This window comes from Hakea prostrata, chromosome 2 (assembly GCF_041222555.1).
Source record: "Hakea prostrata isolate BN-2017 chromosome 2, UWA_Hpros_2, whole genome shotgun sequence".
In the NCBI taxonomy this organism is placed as follows: domain Eukaryota; kingdom Viridiplantae; phylum Streptophyta; class Magnoliopsida; order Proteales; family Proteaceae; genus Hakea; species Hakea prostrata.
Genome location: NC_142601.1, coordinates 42664285 through 42678369, shown reverse-complemented (window position 1 = coordinate 42678369; position 14085 = coordinate 42664285). Strand labels below are relative to the sequence as shown.

General features: G+C 38.3%; 1 protein-coding gene across 1 annotated transcript in view; it reads left to right on the top strand.

Annotated features, from left to right (window-relative positions):
* The window catches only part of LOC149024393 (D-lactate dehydrogenase [cytochrome], mitochondrial-like), a 76723-nt gene that overhangs the window by 14294 nt on the left and 48344 nt on the right, over nt 1-14085 (top strand). Inside the window, exons 5-6 of the mRNA XM_089144651.1 lie at nt 2833-2925; nt 10696-10810. Coding sequence (XP_089000777.1) covers nt 2833-2925; nt 10696-10810 — 208 coding nt within the window. The remainder of the gene's footprint in view (nt 1-2832; nt 2926-10695; nt 10811-14085) is intronic.

Below are 14085 nucleotides of genomic sequence, written 5' to 3'. Positions count from 1 at the left end.
GAGATCCTTTCTTCTCTTTTCCAAATTCCTTATAATAGAACATGGCTGAATCTTCCGAAAAATTTGACCTTACAATTGAAAACCAATTTTCTGTTGATGAGAGAGTTTTCTATGTACCCTTGGGAAGTTATGTTTTCTCTGTACTCTAGGACAACCAAATTTAGTACAATACTCAGCATATATAAACCGATGAGCTACTGGTTGTTCCTGTTCCTTAATACACATGATGCATGCGTTTTCCAGATAAAATTGTATTAGTTACAAATTACAATAGGCACAGTCAACCTTCCCCAAAGCTTTAATCCACATGACTCAACGTTTGTGATGGTGCTGTTCCTCAAATTTTGTGTTGCAATTCTTGAGTGTGAGATTAATAATATGCATGAACTGACCTAGCTATGGGTGTTTCTCCCCCTGTTCTCGTGTTTTTCAGAGAAATTTGTACCTTGAATTATACAGTCCTTCAAATATTCTCTCTTCTAACTTTTTTGTAAGTTTTTACATGAGAAGAGCGCATGCTTGCCAACTTTCCAGTCAATACTGATACTCTATTCAGAACAGTGAATCACTTTCAGTAGCTACATTTTTTATTTATTTTATTTCTTTTCTTATTTTATCGAAAGTGGATTGAATAATCGTAGGAAAAGTTCCCCAATCAGATGCGTCTTTTGATCATCCTCAAAAAGTTCTTATAGTCATCTTCAAATGCTCCTTATTTTCTCAATAACCTTCATGAGATTTGTCAATTCCAAGCTGACAGTGATGCATATCCTGCACTGTTGGACTTTTCTCTTTTTATGTCAACTTACGGTTGATGGATGTGGGTTTCTGGCCTTTGTTGCATAGTTTTATGTGGTTATGGGCCCCAAAGCTGAGTGTCTTGGCTAAATACAAAGATAGTTTATTATTATTATTATTATATTTTTTTTGTTTTGAATAACTTCTCAAGATTGGTCACCAAGCTGACAATGATGCATATCCTGCACCATATTGGATTTTTGTCTTTTGAAGTCAACTTAGGGTTGATAGCTATGGGTGTTTTGCCTAGTCACCCCTCCTTTAGATTGACTTTCACTAAAGACTCTTGCCTAGTGTAGAGGCTTTCCTTTTTCTTCTATATGTCCTGTTGGCTAAGCAGTTTTGGTTAGACATCTTTCTGACATAGCTGGAGATTCTTACTTTTTAGATAAATAGCTTGTTAGGCTATTTGTATACCAAGGATTTTTATTGATGAAGAATTGGCTTAGTCTTTTTGTTGCTGTGAAAATAAGCTGTCGTGAGACTCAGTGAAGAGTGAGAAATTCTTGGGATTAGTGAGATTCTAGTCTCGGCTTGTTGGTGGGAAATCCTAGGTCATGATTTTTAACTCTTTATTCTGTTCTCTCCTCTCAAATAAGTGTTATTTCATCAATTATAATCGGTAATTGCTGAGTTTTATTTACGTGGTTTTGAAGAGTTGGTTATCCACTTTTATTGCTGGTCATATGCTTTTGTACTGAGGTTAAATTGCAGCATTGAACCACCTAATAAAATCTGTTGTCCGCCCAGCTTTGAGCCCTAAGTTGCCGAAATCAATATGGGCGATTCAAGGGAATATCACCAGCAGATTATCCTGTGATCAAGCCAGCTGATCTGTTTTTGTGTGTTTTGAACTCTTGTTTATGGGTTTCAAAATTTCACTGTTTTGACTGTTGACTTTGTATCCAACCATTAGAACATTGCAGTATTATGTGGATTATTCAGTTTAACAGTATATGATCATCGTTCAGAATCTGACCTCCATTGGATAGGTTGAATATGACTTTGTCATTGATGAAAATCCTGTTTCAGGGTTTTTCCTGAGAACCTGTTGAAGGAATGGGTGTTTGATCTAAACCTAGAGTTCATTCTACTTGCCCCTACCACCTATCCTCTTAGTGTCATATCTCAAACAGATGAGATTACTGAATAAATCTTGTAAGGATCCGAAAATAAGGCTAAGTGAGAAAACCTGTCATATATCCGAAGTTTTGAGCTCCCTTTATAGCTATGTCAATTTCTAACCTGCAAGATAATGTGTCTTCAAATTAACCTGAATACCTATCAAACCTTCCAAGTTCTGTGAATACCTTCCCCCTCACCCCACCATTCTCTCCTCCCAACCCCCCCCCCCCAAACCAAAAAAAAAAAAAAAACCTAAAAAATAATATGGGAACAAGATAAAGAAGCTCTGTAACTCCTTAATGCCCCCAGGAAAAGATTTGCTGATTTAGATTCTATAAGTGTAGCATTGCTAGAAGTTTATTAGCCTCCCCAATTTTGAGGCTTGACTTGGTATCATTTCTAATTAAATTCCATGAGGTGATTTCTATTTGAGAATTTGTTTATATTTGTTTTTTTGCGTATTGTTTCAGTGAAATTGTAAACGGAATTGAAATTTTGAAACAGGTTGAGGAGTTGTTTCAATTTGAAATTTTATTTTACTCTTGCGCTTGCACATGATGAATTTGATGGGCAATACAGTTTTTGGATGTTAAGAATAAAATTTCTCCTTTCTTCTCCTTATGGTGTCATCACCACCACCTCCATACCATTCAGCACTATGGCCACCAACACGCTCTCTCACAGAATATAGAGAAACTTTCATAGAAATTGGACTACCAAGTAGATTGGTTATTCTCAAAATATTTGTGGTTGATACAATGAAAACAATTTCAATTTCTTGACTGAAGTTAGTTTGTTGGCTATTTCATGAATCCTTTATTGAAATAAAAATCATAACCAAATCTGAGCTATTTCGAATTTTGGCTTCTAGAAGTGATTTCTAAATCACTCCTCTTTTGTCATAAGCAGGTTCCCATTGTACCTTATGGTGGAGCTACATCAATTGAGGGTCATACTTTATCTCCGCATGGGGGTGTTTGCATTGACATGTCATTGATGAAAGTATGAAGCTAAATTTCTGGTTGACTTTTGGACGATTAGTCCTAACTTTGCTCTTATATTTCTTTTTTTATCAGCAATTGGGATATTTCATATTTTATTTGCTGTGGCAAATTGTTCATATTTGTGTAAAGGAGAAAGTCAATAAGAAGTCCCAAACAACCTTGTTGAATTGAGTCTCTGTAGCATTTTGTCCTCTCCCAGCCTTCTTTGATGATCATTACTTGGTTTTCTATGTGCACTGTGTTCTATTAGGTAGGGTCCTCTTCTCTTGTGCAATAAAATCAGTTTTCTCATTAGAAAAATAAAAACTGCTTATCACCAAATGTGTGACAAAAAGAATCAGCAAAAGGACACAGTAAAGAGGTTAAGACTGATGGGGTCTAATTATTCACTGGTTCTTCATGTCATGGTTCAAAAATCTTGGTCTTGGAGGCCAACTCGCTTCTCCAAAAAATTAAGTTGGCTTGTTACCTCACTGAGTTTGAGGAATTCTCCAACTTGGCATCAAACTCAGTGGGTTGTAGGGGTCTTAAAGGGCTGAGACTTGGTGTCTAGTCTGTTTCAAGACTTCTGAACACTGCAAGGTAAACAATTGTGTCGAAATCTTGACGATATTCTGAAAACTTTGAACGTGTTGTAAGTTGAGGAAAATTTACTCAGAGAATTTGTGTCTTTTTCATAGGCCCCAATAGGGTATTTATGATTTACAATCTAAATCCTGCTCTTTGTAGGAAAAGAAATACGAAAAAAAGTAGGAATAGAAAAACTACCTAGACTGATTAGGAAACTAGTCTAACCCAGAATGAGAAACGAAAATATAAAAAATAAGAAAACAAAAACATAATCAAAGTAGGAGTTTTAAAGAGGATTCCTACTCCAGTTAGGAAACCTCTCAGTCTAATCCTTTTGATTGAGAGGGATATTTCCCTCTCACAACGCTACCCCTCGAATTGGGGCATAGATGTCACACATGCCCAACTTGATCAAATGGGATGAAACATCTGTCCAGGTAAATCTTTGGTGAAGACATTTGCTACTTGATCTTCAGGCTCACGCATGGCTTACAGATTAGTGCCGCTTGGATACTTCTCTTTTATAAAATGCTTGTCAATCTCCACACTCTGTCTTGTCATGTTGCACCAGATTATGGGCAATGCTTATGGCAGCGTTGTCATTACAATAGAGGATCATTGGAAGGGGCACCAAAGACACAGATCTTCTAGTAGACTATGTAACCATAGGTCCATAACAATTCACAAACCCATTGAGCCGTAGCTCAAAAGTTTGCTTCAGCACTAGGTCATGCAACAATAATTTGCTTCTTGCTTTGCCAAGTAACTAGATTCCCATCAACAAAAGTACAGTATCCTAAGGTGGATTTCGATAATGTGAACCTCCCTAGTCTGCATCAGAGTAAGCTTAGCTCGAAGATGATTATGTGGGAATAGAAGAATACCTTTTCCTGGAGCTAGTTTCAGATAATGAAGAATTTGGAAGACGACAAACATATGATTGGTATACGGATTGTGTATGAACGGATTCATGATACTAACAACAACAATGTCAGGTTGTGTATTAGATAGGTAGATTAGCTTTCCCACTAATCACTCTTAACAGCTTATATCATAGTTGTTAAGGTGTCGCCTAATCGTCGCCTAGGCGTCCCGGCACCTTCGGAGCGCCTCAAATTGGTGTCGCCTTATTTTCCCTTTTTATTATTATTATTTTTTTAATTTTTTTTAAATCACATGAAAGATGCCAAATCAAAGGCATTGTTTGAAATACTAAGTATCCATTGTTTGAACCTATATGCATATTTATAATGACGCTACATGTGATCAAATGTTAAAATAAAAAAAAATAAAAAACAAACAAAATCAAAAGAGAACAAGTTCTTGACTCGAGTCTCACACTCTCACTCTAATTCCTAATCTCTTTCTCTCTTCCTCTCTTCTTTCTTCTTCTCTTCCATTTCTGCGACGACTCTCTGGCAAGCAACGGCCAGTGATAGGCAACTTCTTCTCTTCCTTTCTTCCCACGTCTTTTTGTTTAGGACTTACTATGTGTGGTTTATAGTATGTTGGATGACTTAAGGTAGGCTAATATTAGTTTTTTTATTATATAAGATATGATAGATTTATAAGGAATTAGAGTGAATGAGATGTACACTAAAAATTTAACTTAAAACGCCTCAACCGCCTCAAAAGCGCCTTGAAGGGCGCCTCGTCGACTCATCGCCTCAACTAGCCTAAACCGCTTTGCATCGCCTCATCGCCGTGACAACTATGGCTTATATATAGGTTGCTCTTCTTTGTCCGTATGTCTTTGGGATAGAAATATGCCTTTAGCTGAATGAGCATCTTGAATCCCTAGAAAGTACTGTAGTTTTCCTAAATCTCTTATTTTAAACTTGTGACTTAGAATTTTTTTTTTAATTCTAGTATTTCTCAGCCATCATTACCTATGACAAGTATATCATCAATATAGACAATTAGAATGGTAACCTGGGGACCTGTTCTTTTAGAGAAGGATGATCAACATTTCTTTTTTTATAACCAACACCATTGCCTTATTGAATCTACCAAACCACGTGTGCGGATATGCTTTAGCCTATATAGTGCATGTTAAAGTCTACAAACTTCTTGTTGGGTCTTGTCATTAGAGAAACTAGGCGGAATTTCCATGTATACTTCCTTTTCTAGTTAACGATTTAAGAAAGCATTCTTCACATCTAGATGCTGAAGACCCCATCCTAAGTTAATAAAACATGCTAGAATAATACTCCGACGGTATTCAACATTGCAACAAGTGCAAATGTCTCCTGATAGTCAATCCCGTAGGTCTGAGTGAATCCTTTAGCAACCAACCTGACCTTGTTGATCTACAGATCCACCACTGTTCTGCTTCACAATAAACACCTACCTGCAATAAACTGGTCTATTTCCCGGAGGAAGAACGACAAGCTCCCAGGTCCCATTTTTGTCAAGAGCTTCCATTTCTTCCAACATTGCTGCCTTGCACTTAGGATTTGCATAAGCCTCTTGCACTTTCGTGGGATAGATATAGAAGAAAGGGAAGACACTATGATGAATGTGAAAGAGAGTCAAGCAATACAACATGGGATAAGTACATTTTCTCAGACCCTTTCAAAGGGCTATAGGTTGTCCAGGAGAAGAATCCTTACCGAGAGATGAAGCAGGTGGAGATCCATGCAATTTTGGAGAGGATTCTTGTAATGGTAAAGGTGCGCTAGCTAGTGCCAGATCGAGAAGGATATTCCCTCTCTCAACAGAATGTTTTAGTTCCACTGAAATCAAATAGACTTTTCAAATAAAAATGTACAATGTTGCAATCAAAATTTCAGAAGTTTCAGTAGTCTGATTGAAATCTGAAAATATTGGAAATTCAGTTGAAATCTCTGAAAATTCAGAAATTTAGGTTGAAATCTTGGATTTTTTGGGTTATCATGGTGACTCCCACTCAAGGGACATGTCGAATCAACTTTTCTAGAGGATATCTTTTCCTGCCCAACCCATCAGCCGTACATGCTCCTAGTTGCATCATATGAGTTGTATCCCAATGGTTCAGTTGGTTTCTTCGTAGTTTGCTGATCCATAACCTATGATAAGTTACTCAAAAGAACAATGCATTTTAATTCCATGAGACTTTTACTAAGTACTAACAATGGTTCACGATCTCAGTTTTGATGGCCATCTTGCTGGGATAAAAAATTCAGATTTGGGAGTTGGGAGAATTTTGTTTCATCCCAACTTGATGGGCTTACTCTGTGGGTTTTAATGCTCTTCTGTTTCGGGGACTTTTTGTCCAGCCTATATCAATCCTTGAACACAATGGTGCCCTCAGTTTTATGGAAAAAGAACTGTAAATGTGAGTTCCATTTTGACCCAAGTTTGAAATTGCTACATTGAAGACGTGAAGATGCACACTAATAACATCAAGCATACGTAGTTCAAACTTCAAACAGGTGTGATAGCTACATCACACATTTTCATCTTCAATGTTCAAATTACGATCTTCACATGATGGGCAGAGTTACAAGACAAGACTCAGAGCACTATGCCACTAACTCAGTGGTCCGTACATAGTTGACCAGCTCCTGCTCCACCACCATCAAAACCAGCTCCACCATGTTTGTCTAAGTAAAATAGTGTTTTGGTCCTACTAAGGTATCTCCAAGATATTTATGATTCTTAGTGAAAGACCAATAATGATCGTTCTTTTGGTTGAGGATTCAGCCTACATAGCCACTCTAGCAATTCACAGCTTCATATAAGGCTCCCCCACCAAGGTATCTGGCAACCAGCACCCCATCCGCTTCTTTTATTTTTTTCCCTTCAACTTTTGGAGCTTTCCCAGATACCCAAAATTCTAGGTCAGATCTCCACTAATCTTACCGTCTGACCTACCCGAAACTTTAGACATATCATCCCCTCAACTTTGGTGACCCTTGATCCTAATCTAATCCCATTTTGACTGCCAATTTCAAGATATAAATATTTTCTTGAGTTTTTGTACTCCCAAAAACCCCATACTCAATTTTGCCATCCAAATCCCACCAAATGTGGAGGATCATATCCCTATATATGACCTACATTGCCTTAAAATTTCAGCCCGTTTTAACAGTCCTGGCCCCAAAATCCATCAAATCTTGATTGGAACCCTAATTTCTTACATGAAAATAACTAATCTATAACTAGATAAGAAACCAGCCAAATCCACTTGGAGAGCATCTTCCCCACCATTTGACCTCCATTTAATCTAAGTTTCACCCTATAACCCCCAGGTTATCCAAATGCATCAGTTAGAGATATCCATGTTTCTCCTAATTTCAAGAAATCACTCTTTGGTCTTGAAAGGCAAGCTAATCTCGTTGAAACCTACCTACCCCTCCTATATGAGTTTCATGGGCATTGTTACATAATAGATCATCATAAACTTCAGCCACATAAGTCTCTGTCGAGCCCATACTACGGAACCCTCCTAAAAGCCCTTATCAAACCTAAGTACCTAACAAGCCACCTATTTGGCCACATAAGTTGGTTCTGATCAAGATCTTGGAAGACCTTGCTCCTAATTGATCATTAATTAATGTAGGAAAACGTCATTGATCTAACCCAATTTTTAACCCAGTATAACACTCTTTCTTCTCCCCTTCATCGCCTTCGTGTTTTTTGCTTGTGAGACTCCAATATCCTTCCTAACCCTATGACCTGCATTTCGTTGCCTACTGCATGCCATGTAGTCAAGGTTCAAATTATTTTTTCCTTCTATTTTTTTGTTTGGATTGAAATATCCAAATTTTCGAAGTGTAATATTCTCTGCCATGTTTTGGTTGGTTTGAGCAATCTCTTTGCACAATAACTCTTCACAAAAGGGAAAGATGGCCCAACAAAAGTGGAACATCCTAATTCTAGTGTTGAAAAAGGAAAGAAGATAATATAGAACTTAACTAAGCTAGACTACAGTAAAGATTTTTGGAGCACAAGGAATATTAAGCAATAAATAAAATGCTCAACCACATCTAAAATAAACTTCAAATTTGGAAGGGTAAGCTCCTATCCTTCACTCGTAGGGTGGTCCTAATCAAATCGATCCTTTAATCCTCCTATCTCAATTTGTGTGGCACCTTCTCCATCCTTAAAGATACCGCTAGATCATGGAGGCTCTTTTTTGTGCTTTCATTTGGAAGGGTCACCACTCATCCCATTTTCTCCACCCCATCAGCTTGTTGCCTGTCTATTTTCCTATGGTGAAGGAGGTCTTAGAATTTGTCAAATATGGTATTACAGTTCAGCTAGCTTGATGAAGCTAATCTGGAATATCTCCTCCAAACATGACTCTGTATGGAATAATTGGTTCTACTCTCACCTCTTGAAATCTAACTCCATACAGATGGTTTCTCTCCCCTTCAACTGTTCCCGAGTTCACAGGAAGCTTTTTCTCCTTAGACCACTTGCTCTCTTGGCCAGCACCACCTTGGTCTTAAATGGTTCATTTCTCTCCTTTTGGCTCAAGCCTTCTCATTTGCTAGGTATCCTCTACAATAACTTCGGCCTTTGTACTATCCAAATCTTGTATTCCTAGGTCTACCATTGTCTCCACCTTCGTCTCTAATAACTCTTGGTCTCCCCCTCCCCCTTAAGTCTCAATCAGGTATGGGCCTCTCTTCCTTTCCTTCATACTCTTCCTTATGATGGAACCATCTGACTCCCCTCTTTCTCGGGTACCTTCTCCACCTCCTCAGCCTAGAACCTCTCCATTTCCCTTGGCAAAATTGTCCCATGGTTCCCCTTGGTTTGGTTCAAAGCTTACATTCCTTGTCATTCTTTCATTCTCTAGAGATCATGACCATTGGCTTCCCACTTCTTTCCTTATCCACCAAGACATCCCTGCAAACCCTAATTGCATCCATTGTTGGAATGGTAGTAGATACGTGGATCACCTCTTCTTCTCCTATCCTTCTCTCACTCCCTATGGGGAATAGCCTTGTTCTCCATTTGGCCCCCCCTCTAGGTGCTCTTATGGGTTGCTCGGGATTGGTTGTGGATTTTGAGATCCTTCCCTGACTCTTCTATTTGTTATCTCGTTGGTAAGTTGGTTTTTGGAGCTTCCGTTTATCACTTATGGTGGGTGCGAAAGTTAAGGAGATGGACCTCCAACTCTAGGTCTTTGGACTCGATTTGGAAAGCCATCTACTTTGATGTCTCTTCTAAGCACCAATTGCTTCCCCATCCCTCTATTTTGGACACCTAAGAGACATGCTCATTGTTGTTGCTTGGGGGTGTTGCTTCCTTCTTTCAGAATACTAGCTAAAGGGTGGTTCTTCTCTGGTATTGCCCCGGCATTCCTCCTTTGTATATTCTTCTCTTTTCCCCTTGGGGGGGGGGTTTGGTAATCATAGTTTATTAGCCCCCAAAGAAGCAGGTGATACCCTCTACTAAAGAGGCATCGACATGTGCATGGTACAAGCCCAAGGAGAACGATGGGATGGAGGATGCTACTAGAAACACTTGCAATGAGGAGGTGCCTCGCAGGTCTAGAAGGATCTGCAGGATGCCTGACTTTCTGAATGATTACTGGGTGTAAAGGAATAACAGAATTCTGTTGGGCATGGGAGCTGTGAGCCTGCTAGTGGCTAGTGAATGATTGTGTTTGCCAGTAAATGATTGTCTATTCCCTATGGTCTTCTTGTAGTGCTTTAAAAGTGACTAGATATCAGAGAAAGGTGATGAGAATGTTGTTCCCAATCACCTCCTTCTTCATCCCTTGAATCCTGTTCTTCTCTTCCCATTGCCCTTTTCTTCTACTGCAATAGCCACAACGCCTGCAAAGACATGACAAACATGTAATCCCATGGTACATATTGAGCCTGATAACAGTATGCATTGCCCATACAAGACGATATTGTATGATACGAAATCGGCTGTGCTCTAGACATTGACTAAGTTTTTATTTCATTGGTGAGTGGTGACTAAGAACTTTAATGTGTGTTTTGTAAGCTTTTATCTTTGGTCCTTTAAACCTATGCAAGGACACTGAATAACTGGTGGCCTTTTATTCTTGGCACTTCTGTTAAATACCATTTTGCTTGGTTGTCCCCTTGCTCAGACATGGTTTATAATCAAAATCATTCTGAGTAAAGCTTCTCAATGTTTAGTTGTTACAAATTTACAAGGATCTAAATTCCTTCCATATAGCAGTTGACTAAGGAGATATCTAATCAGAGGCTACACTTCTGCTGTTTGGCAGAATGTTAAAGCACTGCATGTTGAAGACATGGATGTCGTCGTCGAGCCTGGGATTGGATGGATGGAGCTCAATGAATATCTGGAGCCTTATGGCCTTTTCTTTCCCCTTGACCCAGGTCAGTCTAACCTATATTTCATATTTTTCTTGTCATTTTTGTGTCATTTTGGAGGGGCCCTATCATATTTGACATGAACTTCAAATTAAAGTATTAATTGATGGAAAATTGGAAGTCTCCGATTTGTCAATTCAGCTTTGTCATGGCCTCATTTGAAAATGCCTTTAGCTGCCAGCCTACCAAAAGCTTGCATTCCTTCCTCCTAATTGGTACAAGCATATGGAAGATGGTTCTCAAGTGGTTTCTTCTGTCTTACATTTATTTTACTAACAAGATTCTTTTTCATCACTATTGTTTCAGTCATCACCATGTATCATTGTCTGTTGGCTTGTATATTTCGGGATTAGGCTTGTGTGTTATGTTATTTTGGTCATCATCATCTTCTTCCTCAGTCAAAAGCTGATTGCCTTCATGGCTCAGAGTCTTTTTGACATTCAGTTAGTTTGCAATGGCAGAAAGAAGCGAGGGTAGTAGCTGGATGTTAGGGCTCTCGGTCACGCCATGTGGAGGGGGAGGGGGATTAGTTTTGGTTAGTGGATTATAAATAGGGGGGGGGGGGGGGAAGGTGTGGGGAAAGGTCAGGAATGTTTTATGTGAGTGTTAGGGCAGCCTGTGGCTGAGGGGCAGCTTATGCTGCGGGGGTGACTGGCACCATTATAACCAGTCTATCATTGTTTTCTTGCTGTAGTTTGTTTTTTATCGTATTGGATTAGCAGGTTCTTAACTCTGGACCACTTGCAATGCTCTTGGGAAACCTCACTTTTTGTGCTGCAGAACTATGTGCCTCTTCCACAGTCAAAATTTTGAATGAGTGCACATCCAATCTTTCCATTGTTGTCAAGGCATTACCTGGTTGATGCCTTGGCCGTTGGATGTTGCTATAGGACGAGCATGCCTTATCGTTTGATGCCTTTTTTTCTTTTAAATATTTGAACAAATTGTGTTTTCTCTGACATTTTTATTGGAATCTGTATGTTGTTTAGGTAAATTTCTTTGTTGGTCTATTACAAAAGAAAAATTGTTCATGTAATTCTTAATACTTTGATTTGATGATTTAAGTCACTTGGTTGCATTATGATATGTGGGGTCAACTTATGTATTAAATACTACAACAGATAGTAAAAGAGAGGAGATTCCTCGAAGAGGAATAGAAGAAGTTGAGGAGTTCTTCTGTTGCTACATTTCTGCTGGTCAACAGCATATTGCTGACTGCTGCTACAGCAATTACCATCAACTGACTGAAAAGTTCTTTATTTTTTTTTCTTTTACTTTGTTGGATGTGTATCTCCAATCCTCCATAGCATTTTCTCACAGGAACCTCCCATCTATCTTTCCCATCTCCTTGAAATTGTCTCTTGTTTCTCTTCTATCTCTTCTCCTCCGTTAAACCGTCTGTCAGGAACCCACTGAGAACATCTCCTCCCTGATGTGGTTGTATAAGTTGATCTATTGCTTGTATTGTTTATTCAACTATAATTCCAGGCTGATGAGATTTTTCAAATTATCTGTTTTTAACCCCTTGCCTCCTTTTAAACCTGGTTTTTGCCTGTACTCGTGATCTTGTCACAAGCTGGTCTTTCCCTGGATCTCACTGGTTTGGGATTAACACTGCATTAACATTTCAAGCATTACACTGCTACAAGGTAGAAAAGAGACCTTTTCTTTTCAGTAATGGTCAATATTCTTGCTTATTTTGTTAGCATTCAAACTCTTAAAGGTTATTAGCCTCTTCAAGTACCTTATGAAAGTCCAAAATATGTCCATCACCTTATTGGTGGGAGCTGGTAGCAATTTGGCTGGGTAGTTGTCCTAAAACTTGTCATTCCTGTTGACCTAGGGTTTTACAGTATTTTTTGTTGTTGTTGTTGTTGTTGTTGTTGTTTCCTATATGGAAACAGGATCCTACATTTTCTTTAAGTTTTGGCAGTTTCCTAATTTGGCTTAGATTCTATTGGCTTTCGTTGTTGTTGGGCTTTTTTTTGTTTTCTGTTTTTGTTTTGTTTTTGTTGCTGGGGGGGGGGGGCTCTGGAGGCGATGGTTGGTTTTCTTGTAGAAGTGGTTTGGAGGATCTTTCTGGCCACAGTAGGTGTTTCCTGTCACCCTCTGAGTGGCTATGTTTTGTCTTCATGCTTTCTGACAACTTGTTTGCGCCATCATGCAATGGAATGGATCAGGTTTTCCATTTGAAAATAAAGTAGGGTTTTGAGTAGGGATTTCTGTTGGGGATTAGGTTTATGTAAAGGCAAGATCAAGGATGACTTAGCCCCAGTTAAACCCACAAATCAGAGAATTAGAAATAACAAAGTAGAAATAAAAAGACAAGGTAATAGAGATTAGAGAATGGGGATTGATGGATTTGGCTCTTGACAGAAAGGCTCCTTCAGCCCCTAAGTGGTTTGCTCTCAACAGCAAGGTCCTCACCCTTCTTATCACTCAAGTAAGAGACAAGGAAAAAAAAATTCAAAGCAAAGCTTCATTAATCAATTTCACAAATCTGGCTATGACCGAGTACAGCCAATTACATGTATATAAAGCATAGACTCTTGAAGAAAAATAAGAAACTTCTAATTTAGAAAATTGGAATTACTAAATGTTGCTGAGGTGTCTAATATTCTCAGCAATAACAAAAATAGAAACTTACTATAACTAAAATAGGATCTAGGCTTTATAATCAGCCACATACTTGAATGATAAAATAGAAACTAACTTTGGAAACTTAGAAACAACTTAAAAAGAAACTAAATATTTTAGAAAGATATTTCTGAAGTAAAAAACAATATCATTGCGGTATGTTCCTTGATTTGATTCTTTTCAGCCAGGAGTTTAAAGCCCCAAGCATGAAATTTATGTCATGTCACATGGAAGTTTTTGATGAAAACTTGCTGTCCATGTGTTGTTGATGTTTTCTGGTTTCTGAAATCTTGATTCTGAAGTCACATGTACCTTTTGATATGCATCATGCCATATCTGCTGATACTATGTGATAATTCTTTGAACCCTCCATCAATTGTTTTGGTAGCTTTGTTTTGTATTGATCATATTGCATCATGCTGTTTTGACCGATACAATGCAATATTGATCAACCTCCCCACTGCCCTCCTCCCCACAAAAAAAAAAAAAAAAAAAAAAAAAAAAAAAAAAAAGGGAAAAAGAAAGAAATAGAGGTCTTGTCTCATTGTATTATATCAATATTCTGCAATACCAATATGTATTGGCTTAGATGAGATAAGATAATGTGACAATTTTAACGGTGTTGGCATGTTCGAAAATTGGAT